The 18,139-nt window shown below is 43.9% G+C and overlaps 1 protein-coding gene and 1 long non-coding RNA gene across 2 annotated transcripts in view; one reads left to right on the top strand and one right to left on the bottom strand.

Moving 5' to 3' along the window:
• Positions 1-18,139, top strand: part of LOC122908749 — a 43,480-nt gene that overhangs the window by 11,509 nt on the left and 13,832 nt on the right. The gene's annotated exons all lie outside the window — the stretch shown is intronic.
• On the bottom strand, positions 6,932-10,681 carry LOC122908747 (5-hydroxytryptamine receptor 3C-like). The gene is made up of 7 exons (XM_044251880.1): positions 10,534-10,681; positions 10,061-10,223; positions 9,092-9,261; positions 8,605-8,765; positions 8,040-8,241; positions 7,607-7,822; positions 6,932-7,490 (listed from the first exon to the last, which is right to left on the bottom strand). Exons 3-7 carry the CDS (start codon positions 9,258-9,260, stop codon positions 7,288-7,290), a joined length of 951 nt encoding a protein of 316 aa, XP_044107815.1. The 5' UTR covers position 9,261; positions 10,061-10,223; positions 10,534-10,681; the 3' UTR covers positions 6,932-7,287.

Raw genomic sequence — 18,139 nt, 5'->3', positions numbered from 1 at the left:
CTAAGTGGCAAATTATCACTCTTATTGCACCAATGTAAATAGTGAAGTTAGAGACCAGCCTTATTTGTGACCAAGAATAATCTTCCTTTGTTCCCTGAAACAAATAATACACTATATGTTAATTTAAAAAATAAAAATAAAAAAGAATAATCTTCCTTTGAGATTATTTTGGATCAAAGTGAGGAGATTATAGGGAAAAAATGTGTACTTCAATGAGGAATTATGCATTGTGTCTCTCTCTGGGCTATTTATGAACTCTTTAAATTGCTGGTAACTGATGAATATTGCCAATGACAAAACCAAACAATTAAGAAGATTGATTTTATTTTAGGCTCCTGTAGCAGGGAGATCACCCAGATTCATAGAGAGTATCTTGGCAGGGTAGTGTTGCCTTAGACCTTTAATAGAGAGAAGTGGACGAGTTATAGGTGGAATGATTTATAGTTTGAACTGTTTCATAATCAGAAATCTCAGTCAATTAAATAGGATATGTTTAGCTCTGGGTCTGACTCCTTTCAGGGTATAAACAGCTCTAATCTCAGTTAATCATTCATGTGACAAAGAACAGGGAGTTGGAGGATCTATGTCTTGCCTTGCTGGTGGATTCAGGCAAAAGGGGAAAAGTGTGTTTGGTCTTGTCACAAGTAAACAAGGGAGACATCTGTAAGGCCTACAGGAGTCATGAGAAAGTGTCGTCACTTTCAGAACACAAGAGGGTGGTGGGATCTCAGAAAGGTAAGGATTAGGGAGATTTCTTAACCGTTGGTGTTTTCTGGGAACACAGGGCTTAGGTAAAATTCAACACTGTCAGTATGCAAACTCTGCCTTGTCTTGTAGAGTTCCAGTAGACTTAAAACCTCTATTTGCAACTCAGTATCTCACTGCGTATAAATCTGTGCTTCTTGACTTTTCCTTTGAACCAGTTATAACGTTTGTCTGGTTCTCTCCTAGTATATGAGTTCAATCAATTCTTCAATATGTATTCCTTTTTGTATTTGTGTAAGAGTCATGATTTTTCTTCTTTCTAAAAATTGTCTTTAAACAGTGTGACCCACATAGCTTATTCAGATTTCACCAGTTACACATGCATTCATTTGTGTGTGTGTCTGTGAACAAGCCAGTTTCTAACGGTCCCAGTGAGAGGTCAGGAGATCCTGAGAACTATGCAGTCTGAAGGCTGGTGGATGCTACAGTGAAGACTGACACTTAGAGGTTAAGAGTTATCAAATACAGTGAGGTGGGATGAACCCTTTGGTGGAGATCATTCTGGATTCAGAGTCTAGAGCTTAGTTTATTCAAGAATTATTATTTCTGCATTCCTTGGCAATGACCTACATGTATTAAAACATAGGGCTAAGAGTTAGACATAATTAGGTTCAAAATGGTTCTATCATTTAATTGCTGTGTGATCTCGGGGAAGGATCTTAACTTCCTTCTAACTGGTGTCCCTATCTGCAAACTGGGAATAATGTTTACACCTAACTCATAGAATTGTTGTGAGGATAAAATGAGATAATGAATGTGATAGACTTGGCATATAGAAGGTACTTGGTGGGAACACCCAGGTGGCTCGATCATTTAAGCATCTGCCTTCAGCTCAGGTCACGACTCCAGTGTCCTGGGTCAAGTCCCAAATCGGTCTCCTTGCTCAGCGGGGAGTCTGCTTCTCCCTCCACCTGCTGTTCCCCCTGATTGTGCTCTCTCTATCTCAAATAAATAAATATAATCTTGAAAAAAAGAGAAAATTTTCTATGTCCAAAACAATGAAAGGCCTAAAATAACAATCTTTCATTCATGAAAACTGTAGAAGCCACTACATGTCTATTTTACTTCAGACCCATTAATACTCAAACAGAGTTCTTGCCCAGTGAGAACAGATAAAATAGTTCATTAACTTGTCAATTTCAACAGTCGGTCAATGCATGTTGATATGTATTCTTTGGTTTATTTGTTTTTGCAACTTTCATATTTCTTTCCATGTAACTTTTTTTTTTTTTAAAGTAGGCCCCATATCCAGTGTGGAGCCCAGTGTTGGGCCCAGTGTGGGGCTTGAACTCATGACCCTGAGATCAAGAGTCAGACACTTAACCAAATGAACCACCCAAACACCACTTATGTAACTTTGTTTTTTAATAAAGGCAATTCACTAAGTCTATGAACATAATTTTATTTATAGGTTTTCCTGGGCTTCTTCACATTTAAAAATCACCTGACAATGTGTCCAAGTTTTAGTCAGGAAAATATGGATAATGTAGGTACACTCTGTGTAGTATGCTCTTTTTTTTTTTTTAAAAAGATTTTACTTATTTATTTGACAGAGAGAGATTACAAGTAGGCAGAGAGGCAGGCAGAGAGAGAGAGAGAGAGAGAGAGAGGAGGAAGCAGGCTCCCTGCAGAGCAGAGAGCCCGATGCGGGACTCGATCCCAGGATCCTGAGATCATGACCTGAGCCAAAGGCAGCGGCTTAATCCACTGAGCCACCCAGGCACCCCTCTTTTTTTTTTTTTTAATTTCTTTTCAGCGTAACAGTATTCATTGTTTTTGCACCACACCCATTGCTCCATGCAATCCATGCCCTCTCTAATACCCTGGTTCCCCCAACCTCCCACCCCCCACCCCTTCAAAACCCTCAGATTGTTTTTCAGAGTCCATAGTCTCTCATGGTTCACCTCCCCTTCCAATTTCCCTTACCTCCCTTCTCCTCTCCATCTCCCCTTGTCCTCCATGCTATTTGTTATGCTCCACAAATAGGTGAAACATATGATAATTGACTCTCTCTGCTTGACTTATTTCACTCAGCATAATCCCTTCCAGTCCTGTCCATGTTGCTACAAAAGTTGGGTATTCATCCTTTCTGATGGAGGCATAATACTCCATAGTGTATATGGACCACATCTTCCTTATCCATTCGTCCGTTGAAGGGCATTTTGGTTCTTTACACAGTTTGGCGACCATTAGTATGCTCTTCTGCCTACCTCCCAAGGTAACCATCTCAGAAGGGTCTGAGTAGGGTGCCCACTAGAGGGCAGTATGAATCTGCCAAAGGGCTGACAAACACTTGGCTTCAAGACTTAATATCAGCTTTACACATCACTAAGGACCTGTTAATTCAGGAGAGCTAAAAATGAGGCATTTGTAAATTAAAATTTGCATATTACTCAATGTCCTCCAGATTCCAATTTGGCATTCTACTATGATCCTGCAGACTATGAGAAAGTCACAAAGCTCCTACCTGTTTCTGGAGCTTTTGCTGCTGCTGCTGTTTCTTCTTCTTCTCCATCTCCTTCTTCCTCTTCCTCCTCCTCCGCCTCTTCTTCTTCTTTTTAAGATTTTATTTATTTATGACAGAGAGAGATAGCAAGAAAGGGAACACAAGCACAGGGGAATTGAAGAGGGAGAAGCAGGCTCCCCACGGAGCAGACAGCCTGATATGGGGCTCGCTCCCAGGACCCTGGGATCATGACCTGAGCGGAAGGCAGACACTTAACTGACTGAGCCACCCAGGCACCTCTCTGGGGCTTCAGAGTGCATCAGCAGTGGTAGAATTGCTATTCATGTTCTTTAATCAACTTCTAGCTTTTTTCATCATCTATCCAACCTCATGTGGACTGTTTGATTCTCCTCTTCAGAGTGTTATTGTGATGCATTTGCATCAAAAGTAATTTTGCTATGCATTTCAGGTGTCTATCTTACTGTTGAAGTGGATATATACATATTCCCTCAAAATCTGCTTGTGTAGTGACACTGCATTGGTGACATGGTTTCAGAGAATAGAAACTATTTAAAAAACTTACAATATCAAGACAAATGATGTAAAAGTATTACCTATATTAAGCTTTATAGAACATCATTTTATAATTAAATGGATAAACTCATGGTCTCTCATATGGTATATAGTAAGTATGTAGTAAGCAATTCTAGCAATAACTTCTCTGCAACTTTTATGTTTCTTTTTAATTCTATATTATCACCCGTTCTTTTTTGAGTAAGGCTATATATATGGGTGAGTAAAATAGTTTTTGAGATCAAAACCATCTCAAAGTTTCTGTTCTAAACCCTTTGAGTGGATTATAAATGTTTGCCCTCACAATCCTTAAACATTACACAATAGCATCAAAATAATCAATATGGGACCTCTCTCCAGTCTCTCACCTTATTCATCCAAAGATCTTGGCTACCCATATCTACTTCTATAACTGTAGTTCTTGTCTATCATGTTTCATCCTGGCCTCCCCATATGAATACATCGGTATGAATCTGAGGACATATCTCATCATTCTATGATCATCTGTTTCTCAGCTGGTACAAGTGTCACTTTCTCAGAGAGCCCTTCCTAGAACATCCTATTTCTTTGTGTGTCACTCTCTGTCCTATTACCCTGTTTTATTTTCTTTGGAGTAATTATCAGCCGGTGAAATCATCAGTTTGTTACCTGAGAAGATTAGCACCTCCTATCTGTCTTGTTTATCCCCAACTCCTAGATAAAATGTCTATGACATAAATAAGCACTTAGTAAAGATTGGATGCATGAGTGAATGAGTGCTTCACTCATTTCACTCATTCCATGGTGCTCTTCTGGGGATCAGATGACTAGATGGTCCATAGAGGCCAAGGTTCTTACTTGAGCCTGAAACCATAGTTCCATGGTTTTTAGTATATTTACACTTATGCAATCATCACCAGTTTAATTTTAGGACATTTTTATCATCCCTGTAAAGAAATCCTGCACCCATTAGTGTCATTTCTCATTCACCTGCCCTTTTCTGCACCAAGTCCTAGGCCACCACTAATCTTCTTCCTGTCTCTATAGATTAGTGTATTCTGGACATTTCATTCAAGTGGGATTATATAATATGTGTTCTTTTGTGACTGGCTTTTCTCTTATTTAGCATAATGTTTTCACAGTTCATCCATGTTGTAGCATGTATGAAGACTTCTTTCCTTTTTGAAGCCAAATAATTGTATTTCATTGCATGGATATAAAAAATGTTATTTATCTGTTCATCAGTTAATAGACATTTGGGTTGTTTTAGCTACTTTGAGTAATGTTGCTATGACCATTTGTGTACAAGTTTTTGTGTGGACATATGTTTTCATTTCTCTTGGGCATGTACCTAGGAATGGAATTGCTGGGTTATAGGGTAACTCCATGTTCAACACTTTGAGGAGCTGCCAAATTATTTTCCAAAGCGCTTACACTATTCTTCGTCCTATTGTTGGGCTATTTCTGGTAGATGATTTTATGAGTTTGTTCTGGACACCTGAGCCATGTGAGTACCATGAGAATGAGTGTGTCGTGATTCTGCCTGGATCCTGCCGTTCAGCTACTGCTGCACATACCCCTGGGCCCCCGAGGCCCCACCTGCAGTGATCCCAGTGTCCTCAGGTAGTAATGTGACCCCAGAGGTGTATTGTGATTCGTCAGTCCCAGCAAGTCCTCCCTCTGCTCGTGTATTAGTCATCCTCAGAGTCCAAGTTAATATGGCCTCTTCTGCTGGCTCCGCGGTTTCAATTCTGATAGCGCATTAGAATCTCATGGGGAGATTTCAAATATGCCAAAGCTAGGGTCCACACCAAAGGTTCTAATTTAACTGGTCTGGGAGAAGGCCTGGGCCGCTAGGATTATTTCAAACTCTCTTCAGGGGCACCTGGGTGGCTCAGTCGGTTAAGCATCCGATTCTAGGTTTCGGCTCTGGTCATGATCTTATGGGTTGTGAGTTCGAGCCCCATGGGAAGCCCCATGTGGAGCCCCGTGTAGGGCTCCACACGCGACAGGGAGTCTGCTAAGGATTCTCTCCCTCTGCCCCCCCAACTCATGCATGCTCTTTCTCTTTCTCTCTCTCAAATAAATAAATAAATCTAAAAAAAAAAGTCTACTCAGATGATTCCAATGGACAGACAGGATGGAGAACCACAGCTCTGCTCCCACTAGAAGAATCGTTTCTCCTATGAGCTTCACAGCAGTTTCTTTTCAATGGCACTCACCAAAACTTTAAAAACAGATTCCCCATTTAATTGCAGTTATTTAACATATATATTTTACTTGTCCAGCTGGGCCACAAGCTCTTTGAGGACAGAGCTGTGTTTGATTCATCCTCAAGTGTCCATTTGTCAAGAGACATCCTTTTATAGCAGCACCTGTGCTCCTCCTGGTCCTTCTCTGGAGTAACGCATAGGCGCCAGCCACACCACAAGTTATCATGAAGCCTTCGCGGGCCGCCCACCTAAACCTGCAATCTCCTTCTCCTCCATTTCCCAGTCTTCCTTCTGTAATTTGCTTCCTGCCCCGGCACTTATTGTCGGTCTCCACCTTCCTTCCGTGAGGGTAGAGATTTTTGTCAGCTTGGCTTACTGCCACCCTCAGCACTCAGAAAGTGCCTCGCACATGGTAGGTGCTCAATAAATATTTATTGACAGAAGAAATAAATATGTTAGCCTATATTTAAAAAGACGTTTAATCCCTTTCCTCTACACCAGTAAGTGAGTTAGATTTTGTTTTGTTTTGTAAATATTTCCAGTCATTTATTATAAAGCCTTCTTTTTCTAGTAAAAGTTATATTTAAACATGTAAATCCTGAATTCATTAAGCTTTAGAAATATAGTCCTATTTCTTTGTTTGTTTGTTTTATTTTTTTTTATTTTTTTATTTTTTAAAGATTATTTATTTATTTATTTGATAGAGAGAGATCACAAGTAGGCAGAGAGGAAGGCAGAGAGAGAGAGGAGGAAGCAGGTTCCCTGCCGAGCAGAGAGCCTGATGCGGGACTCGATCCCAGGACCCTGAGATCATGACCTGAGCCGAAGGCAGCGGCTTAACCCACTGAGCCACCCAGGCGCCCTGTTTGTTTGTTTTAAAAGAACACTTTGCTAACTTCTTACTTTATTTTAAAAAAATATTTGATTTATTTATTTGACAAAGAGAGAAAGAGAGAGAGTGCGCACAAGCTGGGGGAGTAGCAGGCAGAGGGAGAGGGAGAAGCAGACTCCTCACCAAGAAATGAGCCTGATATGAGCCTAAAGCCCAGGACCCTGGGATCATGACCAGGGTCTGGGATCTGCTCTGTGCAGAACTCAGAAATATTTGACTGACTGAGCCACCCAGACACCTCAATATAGTCATATTTCTGAGAGGGTCTGCAGAGGTTCTGTTTAAGCCATGGAGCAGGGATCATGGCATATTTGGAACTGTGTACACAAACTGGAGCAGAGGAACGGGGTCTGGGACAGTCAGTTGAAGCTGAAGAAACCTGACCACTGGCTTGCTCTTGCACCATTAGAATTCAAGTCCTAGGCGTTCCAGAGGACAATGACTGTGATGATGGAGGAGGCCAAGAAGAGCAGGTAGAGGTGAAAGAGGAAGGTGTCCGTCATGTGGCTGAACTGCACCCATAGGTCAGCTAGCTGGGTGCTTGTCAGCCCCGAGCCTCCATTCATCTCTGCCTGTCTGGGTCCCAGCTCCTTCCGTACCAACTGCCCTGGCTCCTTCGGTCCTATAGAGAAGACAGAGACTCAGCCCTGAAGTGGGAAGGAGACAGGATTGGGGAAGTAGGGGACTGCAGAAGCTGGGCCCAGTGTAGAGAGTATGGGCAGTGTAGATTTTTCTTACCAGGTAGGTGATTGGGCGTGAAGCCTGGGCCCACATTCTCCTTCCAGAGCGCAGTGGGGCAGCATTTCCTTGGGCTGGCCCAGTAGAGAAGCAGAGAGTGGAGCCACCGAGGCATGGGTGGGGGCTGGGTGGTGACCAGGTGCAGCAGGTAGGTGATGAAGATGGTCTCCAGCGGGCTGACCACCATCAGGGACAGACACAGGGCAAAGTACACACCTGTGTTGGGGGTGAGGAGCATGCCTGAGTGTGGCCGAGAAGAACCAGCAATCCCTCCTTTTCTCTGTCTCACATAGAGAGCCCTTCCTGAGATGACTGCTTTCTCCCTTCTGCCTTAGCTGCCTCAGCAGATCTAGCCAGTTCACCTGTCTGCCCTGCCTCCTACCCCTGCCTTCCCACGCCCCACTAGTTTCCAACAGTGAGGAGGTGGGCATACTGATGAGGGGGGTGCCACTAGCGGGAAGTAGTTTATTCATCATAAGCAGGAAGATGTTGTAGCCCGGAAGTGTTATCTTGAATGGGGCACGATTCTCGCTTTCTGCCGGCAGGTAGAACCTGAGGGCATCGATGGCAATCAGGAAGCTACTGGGCACAAGGAGGTTTATGATGTAGAGGCTGGGCCTGCGCCTGATGGCCACCTGGGGGGAGGAGAGAGCAGAGTACTAGGTGAGGCTAGCACTGAGGGGAGGCTGAGGGATAATTCCAGGTCCTTCCTCCCTTGGTGTCCTCAACCCAAGAGGGGCTCTTTCTGGGGCTGGGTGAGAAGCAGCTTTCATATGCCTGAGAAGATTCTGCCATACCCACTAAAGAAAACCTATGCCAGAGCTGGCATGTTCAGAAAGGGGCCTGCTCTGGGGGACTTGGGACAGAGGAAAGCTGTGAGGGTTGTGGCACCTAGTGGCTTTCTGGTCTTGGGACAACATATGAGGGGCTCTGGGATTTGGAAAGATCTGATGAGGGAGATAAGGGGGACGGACACATCTCACAGTCTCTGGGCTTACATAGAACATGATCTGGTCAAAAAGACTAGAGCCCACAAACATCTTTGGGGTGGCCTTGTTGATGCCCAGGAGCTCCCACTCCCCTTGCGTACGGACAACGTCACGTGAGGTGTCCACTATCTCCCACACTTCCTTTTCCATGCGCGGCAGCACGTTTTCCACTGCAGGGAGACAAACACTCATTCAACACACTGTTCAGCACCTGCTCTGTGCAGAACTCAGAGAGGTGAGCTAGAAATTGCTTTAGCTCCCTCTCTCTGGCTGCCCGGTAACACGGCTTCCTCGCTTCTCAGTCACCTCCTTTCAATTCCCGGCTTTCTCAGAAGTCTTGTCTACTCCTAAGTTCAACTCCTCTACCCCACCACCCACACAACCCTGACTAGCAAATGCTCCACTGTCCCTTTTTAGGCAGTTAAAAATAACCTTGCTGTGTGTGCTGTTTCATTGATCCACTGGTTGATCTCATTTTACCCCCACCATGACCCACCTGTGTAGAGGAAAGAGCTAAAGGTGAGCGTGCAGTTCTGCTGGTCAAAGGGGAAGTAGAAGATGTCCAGGCTACAGATGCTGGTCACCCGCATTGGTTTGTTATATGTGATGTGACCGTCATTGGTCACATAGGCAGAGAGGCCTTCTGGGGTCTGATTCACATCCATGCTACGGGGTAGAAGGGGAGAGAGACAGATGCTCTGGGTTTCACAACAGCTTAAGCTTCTCTCTTAAGGGGGGGGCTTCCCAGTGTTGCTTACTATGGTCACTCTGCCATCTTTTCTGCTCATCACTTTCTCATTTCTAGAAGAAATGTCTTCTAGAAATGAGAGACCATTGGTGAACCATGATTGTGCTCCTGTCTGAAAGAAGCTTTTGGTGGCCCCGCTGAATTGGTTTGCCCTATGCCACCCTGGCCTGCTCCTTGCAGAAGGATCTCCACTCCAGCTTTCCCTGGCTCTGGTACCCATGATTCTACGATGAAGATGTCTGGGAGCCACAGGTTCTCAGTTGTCACAGTGAGTTTACTGATGGCACCACATTCTTCTGGATCCCAGCTGATGAATGGGTTTTTCCAGATCTAGAGCCCAGAGCACAGAGGGATGGTGATGGCTGAAGCTGGAGCTAGTTTATGTCAACATCAACCCTTCCATTCCCTTAAGTCAGGCTGGCCTTCCACTTCCTACTCAAGGAAAATCTGAAACTGGGTGCTGAATACCTTTGGGCCTTGGAGCTTACTTAGGGGTTTTCAACAGTACTGCCCACTTCTTCCTGCAGTTTCCATCTGCATCTTCATATTTGTTTGGCAGCTGTGTGACAGAAAGCTATTTGTCATCAGCATGGGCCCTATTTTGGTTGGATTTATCTATTCCCTCAGGCACTGCCAATTTCAACAAATGTGGTTTTTGCAAACAAGCCCAGAAAAAGGGGGAATAAGAGGGAAGAGAACTAAGCTGGACTTACATACCAACTTTAACTACAGGAATGATGTCAGCAGCTGAAGTTGTTCATCCTGACAAAAAGAAGTCCTCATTCAGGATGATTAATGCCCAGAGATCTGGTCCCAGTCCAGCTCTTGTCTTTGTTTCCTACGTGGTCCTGTGTGACTGTTCAGCTTTTCAGTCACAAGTCTCAAAAGAAAGGTGGGTCCAAAAATGCAAGTTACATGGAAAATGTAGAGGGAGAAAAACAGCACGGGGGCCCATTGGAAATATGTTTTATCTGCCTAAGGGACCGAACTCTGGACAAATGTTCCCTGCAGAGACGTTGCTGCAGCGTTCCCTTTCCCATCTCTCCACCCCACAGGATGGACGTCTGACTCATACAGCATTTGGGGACGGATTGCTTGTCACTGGACCAGTGCAAGTTTGGGCTGCCAGGGGGAAGAGTCCTTGTTCCCTACTAGCAGCCTATGCAAAGAGTGCAAGAGGCAGAACTCACCACTTCCAGGGAGGCAGAACTCACCACTTCCAGGAAGGCAGACAAAATAAAGGAGATGTTGACCTGAGTGGGAATGCTGTAGTTGATGACTGGACGGAAGTCCTTCTGGTTAAATATTGTCTGGAAGGCAGCAGGGTCCACCCCATGCTGGTCAAAGCCTGAGCAATTGATGGAGAAAGTGTTTGAACTTCCTGTAGAGAGGAGAGACCTGTGAGATGGGAATAGGGCTTTGTGTATCCTAAGGGAGAAGAGTACCAAGGCTGAGGCTTGAGAGCTTCTCTGCAGAGAAAGAAATGTGGACATGGGGTGAGCCCCTCCTTCCTGGACCAAGACTTCTGAAGGCCAAGCCCTTCCTGCCAAGGCTGGGGAGCATGGGCTGGTCTGATAGGCAAATGGGGGTAGTTGATGTGGTAAGCTGAACCAGGGCTCAGACCTCTCTTCCTGTGCTTTACTCCCATATAAAGCCTACCCAAATTTGTATGTAAACAGCCTCTCTGGAGAGTCCTATTCCTTCCGTAGTCCCAACCCTGAAGTTTTGGCTTTTGTCTGACCCTACTGGTTTTTTTTTCTAGCTCTATTATGACTTGTTCTCATAGTCATTGAACAAAATGTCCCTAAAATTTTGTTTCTTTTTTTTTTTTTAAAGGTTTTATTTATTTATTTGACAGAGAGAGATCACAAGCAGGCAGAGAGGCAGGCAGAGAGAGAGGAGGAAGCAGGCTTCCTGTGAGCAGAGAGCCCGATGCGGGCCTCGATCCCAGGACCCTGAGATCATGACCTGAGCCGAAGGCAGCGGCTTAACCCACTGAGCCACCCAGGCGCCCTAAAATTTTGTTTCTTAATGTCCGCCTCCTGCTTTCATGTTTTCCCATTTCCTGGAAGGAGAAATTTGGAAAGAAGTCAACCTGAGTGTGACCTGAGATATGTAGGGACTTCATGTTGCCCTGAATGTGAATTTATTGACTACCCAGCATGTGCTGCGCTCTGTGCCCATCTCCTGCTCAGTGGCTTCCTCTAAGATCCATGGGGGCCAGCCTCATGGTCACCATTCTGAGAGGATCTCACTGTGCCTAGTGGAGCTGGGCAATGACATGTAGAAGCCCTTCAGGGCCCTGTCACCCGCCTCCCAGCCACAGGTGACTCTGTGGTGATTCCTGTAACTACAGCCCAGCAATTGTACCTCGTCCATTACTCCCCATGCCAGCTAATTCATCAGGTACACCTCCAAACCAAGGAGAAACACATTGCAGGGGAAGAAAGTGTCGTCCTTTCCCCTCTCCATCACCTCCTCTGCAAGATCTTCCTGAGTGAGGTGGGGAAAGAGCTACGTTCCTGTTACCAGAACCCAAACCACCCTGTTCATAGTGACTATATCTTGGTAGAAAGGAAAGGTTGGGCACCATAAAGGGGTGGCATTGGAGAGCTGGCAAATGGAAGGATTTGGTAGATACCTAAGCAGACAAGTGGAAGAGGGGACTGTGTGTACTGATCAGTGAAATGGTTTTTTTGTCTGTTTCCAAGGAAGCCATAACATAGATCCTACAGAGAAAGAAAATGTTTAACCCAGCTATTTTAGATGCTCTCTAGTTCTGGAGAATGAGAGGGTTTCTAGATTTTGCCCAGAACAGCATTCCCATCTTTCCTTGTTCTTGCCCCATCTTACCTGGAAGCAGAAGGCTGACAATGAGGCAGAGGAGGACTCCCCCCTCCAAAGGTCACCCCCCTTCCATCCTCTTCTTCTGGCCTCTTCTCTGGGGATTCACCAGGAGCCCCCAAACTGTTGAGTTTAAGGAGCTCAGACCACACCTTGGTTCCTGGTTTTGAATAGTGCTCTTGACAGGTGACCCCTCCCTGGTGAGAGGCTGTGGCCAGAGGGATCACATCAGAGTGTCCTGCTTTGCTCCTGTGCTGGTATGTCTTCTGGGTGCCAGGCAGTTGGGGAAGTTAGGCCAAGACCAGGGAGAAAAATCACCTGTTTAGCAGCCTTGTCTAGATGAGTGATTTTAAATCTGAGTTCCAAGTACCTTTCAGGGAAAATGGAGGATGTGGGAGATGGGTCAGGTAAAGCCACTGATAAAGGTCTCATCAGGTGCTTCTGGAACTAACTATGCCTCAGGGAAAGTGCATGGATCCCTCAGAAAGGGATGTGGTGGAGACACAAGGCAAAAACTTGTAATTATTTTGTTGCAGACCTAGAAATGTATCTTTTTACTCACTTGTGGACATTAGGGATTATTGTCAGTAGTGAGTTAAAAATATTGAGAGAGCAAGCTTTTCTTTCATGACGTAAACCTAACCAATGGACCTCTGCCCTCACAGCTAGCACAGCCAGTACCGACCTGCCTCATCCCTTGTTTGCACTACTGGGACATCTTCATAAGGTTTCCTCTCTTTGGTTTTCCCTAGCCCAATGCTTTCTTCTTTTTTTAAAGAGTGTATTTATTCATTTGAGAAAGAGAGAGAACAAGGCAGGGGGAGAGGTGGAGAGAGAAGGAGAAGCAGACTCCCCACTGAGCTGGGAGCCAGACTTGGGGCTTGATTCTGGGACCCTGGGATCATGACCTAAGCCAAAGGCGGGTGCTTAACTGACTGAGTCACCCAGGCACCCCTGCCCAGTCCAGTTCTTCATTTTGCCATCCTCCTAACTCTCTTGCTTTCTTTCCTTATGTAATATCTCTAAAGGCCTACAGCCCTGGGGCCACGTGGGAATGTGTGAGCAAAAAAACCACTTGGTGAGCTTTTTGAAGATAGCTGCACGCCCCGCCTCCCCGACCCCTATGGAGGTGTGTGTGTGTATTTAAAATCTCCCCAGATGGTTGTGATTCACACTTCATTGAAAACTTTTGGGCTGGCCTGTGTTACCATTACCACAAGCAGGATACTGATACTGATAGATAGTCAAGATAGAGAACTTTAACACCAGGATCCCTATGTTCTCCTTTTATAGCTACAACCACCTCCCTCCCTCCCTAAGCTCCTGCTGTCTGGCAGCCATTCATTTGTTCTCTGTTTCTATAATTGTGTTGTCTCAAGAATGTTATATTATAATCAAATAGCACAGTATAAACTTTTTGAGACTGGCTTTTTTTCTCTCGTTATTTCTCGGGAGACCCATCCAGATGGCTGTGTGTATCAGGATGCATTCCTTTTTGTTGCTGACTAGTATTCCGAGGTAGGAATGTACCCCAGTTTGTTCAACCACTTATCTGTTGAAGGATTTCTGAGGTTTTTAAAATTTTTTAAATTTTGTTGAGGGACTTCTGAGATTTAAGGAAGAACACTTATTTCCTCTACTTTCCTCACAACACTTGGAAAAAAAAAAGATTTATTTATTTATTTGAGAGGGGAGGGGCAAAGGGAGGGGGAAGGGACTTTTAGGCTGACTCCCTATTGAGCATGGAGCCTGATACAGGGCTCCAACCCAGGACCCTGAGATCATGACCTGATCCGAAATCAGGGGTCGGATGCTTAACCGACTGAGCCACCCAGGTCCTCACACAACACTTCTGATACCAAATTGTGGGTTTTTCCCCTCACACTAAGTACTTCTGAACTACCCCTTCTGGCATACCCCTTAGGTATAGGGCTCAATTCCACAAGACTGAACCCCGCTTCAGGGGCCAATTGTAAGTCAGGTCCTCCTGTACTTCTGACCAACTGACAGTAAATTGGGGATCCCCACAACACCCTCCTCAGATTCAGATTTTTGCAATAACAGCTCACAGAACTCATGGAAACATTTACTTCTGTTTACTGGCTGAAAAGTTTATATTAAAGTATACAGATGAACAGCCAGGTGAAAAGGTACGCAGGGTGAGATCTGGAAGGGTTCCGAAGGCAGGAGCTTCTTCTCTCTGTAGAGTTGTGGCATGTAGGTGGATGTGTCACCAACCTGGAAGGTCTCCAGACTGCATAGTTTAAGGATTTTTTGTGGAGGCCTCATCACATAATAATGTAATCATTTATCAATTATGATCAATTATGAACTCAATCTCTAGCCCCTCTCCCCTCCCTAAGGATGGGGATGGGGCAGAGAGTTCCAAGCTTCCCGTCATGCCTTGGTCTTTCTGGTGATCAGTTCCCATCCTGAAGTTATCCAGGAGCCTACCAAGAGTCACCTCATTAGAACAAAAGATGCTCTTATTACCTAGGAAATTCCAAGGGATTTATTTATTTTTTTTTAAAGATTTTTTTATTTATTTGTCAGAGAGGGAAAGAGAGCACAGGCAGACAGAATGGCAGGCAGAGGCAGAGGGAGAAGCAGGCTCCCTGCTGAGCAAGGAGCCCGATGTGGGACTCGATCCCAGGACGCTGGGATCATGACCTGAGCCGAAGGCAGCTGCTTAACCAACTGAGCCACCCAGGCGTCCCTCCAAGGGATTTATGAACTCTGTGTCAGGAACTGGGAGCAAAGACCAAATATACATTTTTTCACAGAGTTGTTTATAGTTTTTCTCTTACATATAAAGCTGTTATAAACGTCTGTCTACAGGTTTTTGTGTGAACAAAAGTTTTCTGGAAATTATACTCAGAAGTGCTAGATTATATGGTATTTGCATGTACTGTTTTTAAAGAAACTGCAGCACTCTTCCAGAGTGGCAGTACCATTTAACATTCCCACCCACAATGTATGAATGATCCAGTTTCTCTGCGTTTTTTTAGGGTTTAGAACTTTGGGTAAGGAAGGACTTCTGAAAATAGGACCCTAACATCACAAACATAAAGGAAATGATTGATAAATTCAGCATTTAAAAAAATTTTAACTGGGGCACCTGGGTGGCTCAGTGGGTTAAGCCTCTGCCTTCGGCTCAAGTCATGATCCCGGGATCCTGGGATCGAGCCCCGAGACGGGCTCTCTGCTCAGCAGGGAGCCTGCTTCCCTTCCTCTCTCTCTCTGCCTTCCTCTCTCTCTGCCTCCCTCGCAGTCTACTTGTGATCTCTCTCTGTCAAATAAATAAATAAAATTTTTAAAAATTTAACTTATTTTCATTAAAGGACAATAAATGTGGGGCATCTGGGTGGTTCGGTTGGTTTAATGTCTGCCTTCGGCTCAGGTCATGATCCGCGAGTTCCGGAATTGAGTCCTGCCCGCATTGGACTCCCTGCTCGGCGGGGAGTCTGCTTCTCCCTTGATCCTTCACTCCAATCGTGTTCTCTCTCACTCTCTCTTTCTCAAATAAATAAATAAAATCTTTTTAAAAAGGACACTAAACGCGAAAAATCAAATCATAAACTGGGAAAATACCTTTGCAACATGTAACTGACAAAAGAATAGTAGAAAATATGTAAAACATGCCTATAAATGAGTAACAGTGACAAAAAACCCTATCAGAAAAATGAACTGAGTAAATGAATTGGCAGTTTATAGGACAGAGAACACAAACAGCCAATAAACAACAAAAAGATATTCACATAAATACAGGGAACAAACTGCTGGTCGCCAAAGGTGGGGAGATTTGGGTAAAGTGGGTGAAGGGGAGAGGGAGGTTCAGGCTTCCAGGTATGGGATGACTAAGTCATGGGGATGAAAGGCACAGCCTAGGGAATACAGTCAATGGTACTTCATAGTGTTGTATGGTCACAGTGGTGAGCATAGCATAGCATAGATTTGTCAAGTCCCTATGTTGTACATGCAGAACTAATGTAACATTGTGTGTCCCCTATACTTGAGTTAAAAAAAAAAAAAAGGAAACACAGAGATGTGAAAAGGTTGTGAGGATACCCCTGGATGCTGCTAATGAAAAGAGAGTGGGAAGCTAGTAGAAACAACTCAAGAAGTTAGAAACATGATCAAACATTTGAGGACAGTAATATATCCAGGGCCAGTGGGCTGGGTTTTGCCTTTTTTATTTTTTTTTAATTTAACTTGAGAGAGAGAAAGAGCACACAAGTAGGGGAGAGGGACAGAGGGAGAGAGAAGCAGAATCCTTGCTGAACAGGGAGCCCAATGCAGGGTTCACTCTCAGGATCGGAGGATCATGACCTGAGTTGAAGGCAGATGCTTAACTGACTAAGCCACCCCGGCATCCCAGTGGTCTGGTTTTTACAGTCCATAAAGTTCCAAAGCACATTCTTAACAGAGGTTTATAATAGAAACTGGAGGAAAAGAAAATAAAGTTATTATCACAAGGGCTACTATTTATATATATCTTTTAAATGAGAGAAGGATGGCTGGAACCAGAAGCACCCGCTCCGAAGCTGTGAAATACTCCTATTGTTCCTGATGACATGTCTAAGCTAGTACTGCCTTAAAATGTTTTGCTTTGTTTTTAGGTCATATTTCAGACTACAAGGCTCACCTCAACCCTAACATATGAACAGGATGTTCTTTTGCAAAGGATATTGTCAGTTATAATGGTCTTGACACAGAAAACCCAAAGCCACCTGTCAATAGGTGGAAAAAAATTAGAAAATGACATCTAGAGAAATATAAATGTGGAGATGGGAAAGGGAAAAGAAATGATGCAAAAGTGATGTTAAGAAATTTGAAATTCCTGAAAGATGTGGTAAACACTCTTCACTGTAGGCTATTGGCAAAAGTCAAGGACAGGTTTCTGCATGAGAAATATGTTCTGAGTAATGGAAAGAAACACATGAGAATGTGCAAGCAGAAATGCCTGTTGGTATATAATTAACATCTTTAAGAACTCAAAGGCAAAGTTGAATTATAAAAATGGGTTGCTAATTTTCCATATGAGACATGGAAAAATAAAATAAAATATACCAGGATGGGCTAAAAGGGATTTTAACTAGGGAGAGTAAAATACGGATTCTTGGTTGGCTGGCATTAATGCATACATTTAATCACTCAGTGAGTCTGTATTAAGGACCCATGGTATATCAGGATTATTACCATATACTGAGTTATAAAAATGAATGAGACATTGTACCTGATCTACACGAAGATCTATACTCTCTTAGTGGAGACAGAAATATAAATAAATCTCTGAAATGTATTCACCTAGTTAAAGTATAATTCAGAAATTTGTCTTTGGTCTTCTTTTTCTTCCCTTTTCAGTTCTTGAGGGCCAGCTGTTAGAATCCTTCTCAAGATCATATCTGCCCAGGAAGGTGTAAAGTATTATTGATTAGGAACACTTTAAAAACTAGGGGGTTTTTGATAGTAAAAATAATACATGTTCGGGCGCCTGGGTGGCTCAGTGGGTTAAGCCGCTGCCTTCAGCTCAGGTCATGATCTCAGGGTCCTGGGATCGAGTCCCGCATCGGGCTCTCTGCTCGGCAGGGAGCCTGCTTCCCTCTCTCTCTCTGCCTGCCTCTCCGTCTACTTGTGATTTCTCTCTGTCAAATAAATAATAATAATAATAAAATAATAATACATGTTCATTGAAAACAACTAAGAAAACACAGATGAAGATATAAAAGAAAAAGGTAATCATTTCTCATCCCATTATCCAGGACAAAGTTTGCTTATGTTCTGGTCTCTAGCCATCTGCACTTTTTTCTCTGCACTTCTTTCAAGCCCTCTTTTTCTTTACTTTCCTTCTTTCCTTTTTTTCCAAACAGAACTTAACATATAAAAACTGTTTTGTAACTTGTTTTTTCCACTTTATATGTCAGGGACCTGTTTCCATGGTATTAACTTTGA

Source organism: Neovison vison, chromosome 6 (genome assembly GCF_020171115.1).
Source record: "Neovison vison isolate M4711 chromosome 6, ASM_NN_V1, whole genome shotgun sequence".
In the NCBI taxonomy this organism is placed as follows: domain Eukaryota; kingdom Metazoa; phylum Chordata; class Mammalia; order Carnivora; family Mustelidae; genus Neogale; species Neogale vison.
This window is presented reverse-complemented; position numbering and strand designations above follow the sequence as displayed.

Excerpts from the sequence above, each read along its gene's own strand:
- LOC122908747 (XM_044251880.1), bottom strand. The coding sequence starts at position 9,260 with ATGGATGTGAATCAGACCCCAGAAGGCCTCTCTGCCTATGTGACCAAT. Across the intron at positions 8,766-9,091 it reads TAGCTCTTTCCTCTACACAG|TGGAAAACGTGCTGCCGCGC; the intron begins GTGGGTCATGGT and ends GTCTCCCTGCAG. Across the intron at positions 8,242-8,604 it reads TTGACCAGATCATGTTCTAT|GTGGCCATCAGGCGCAGGCC; the intron begins GTAAGCCCAGAG and ends TCCTCCCCCCAG.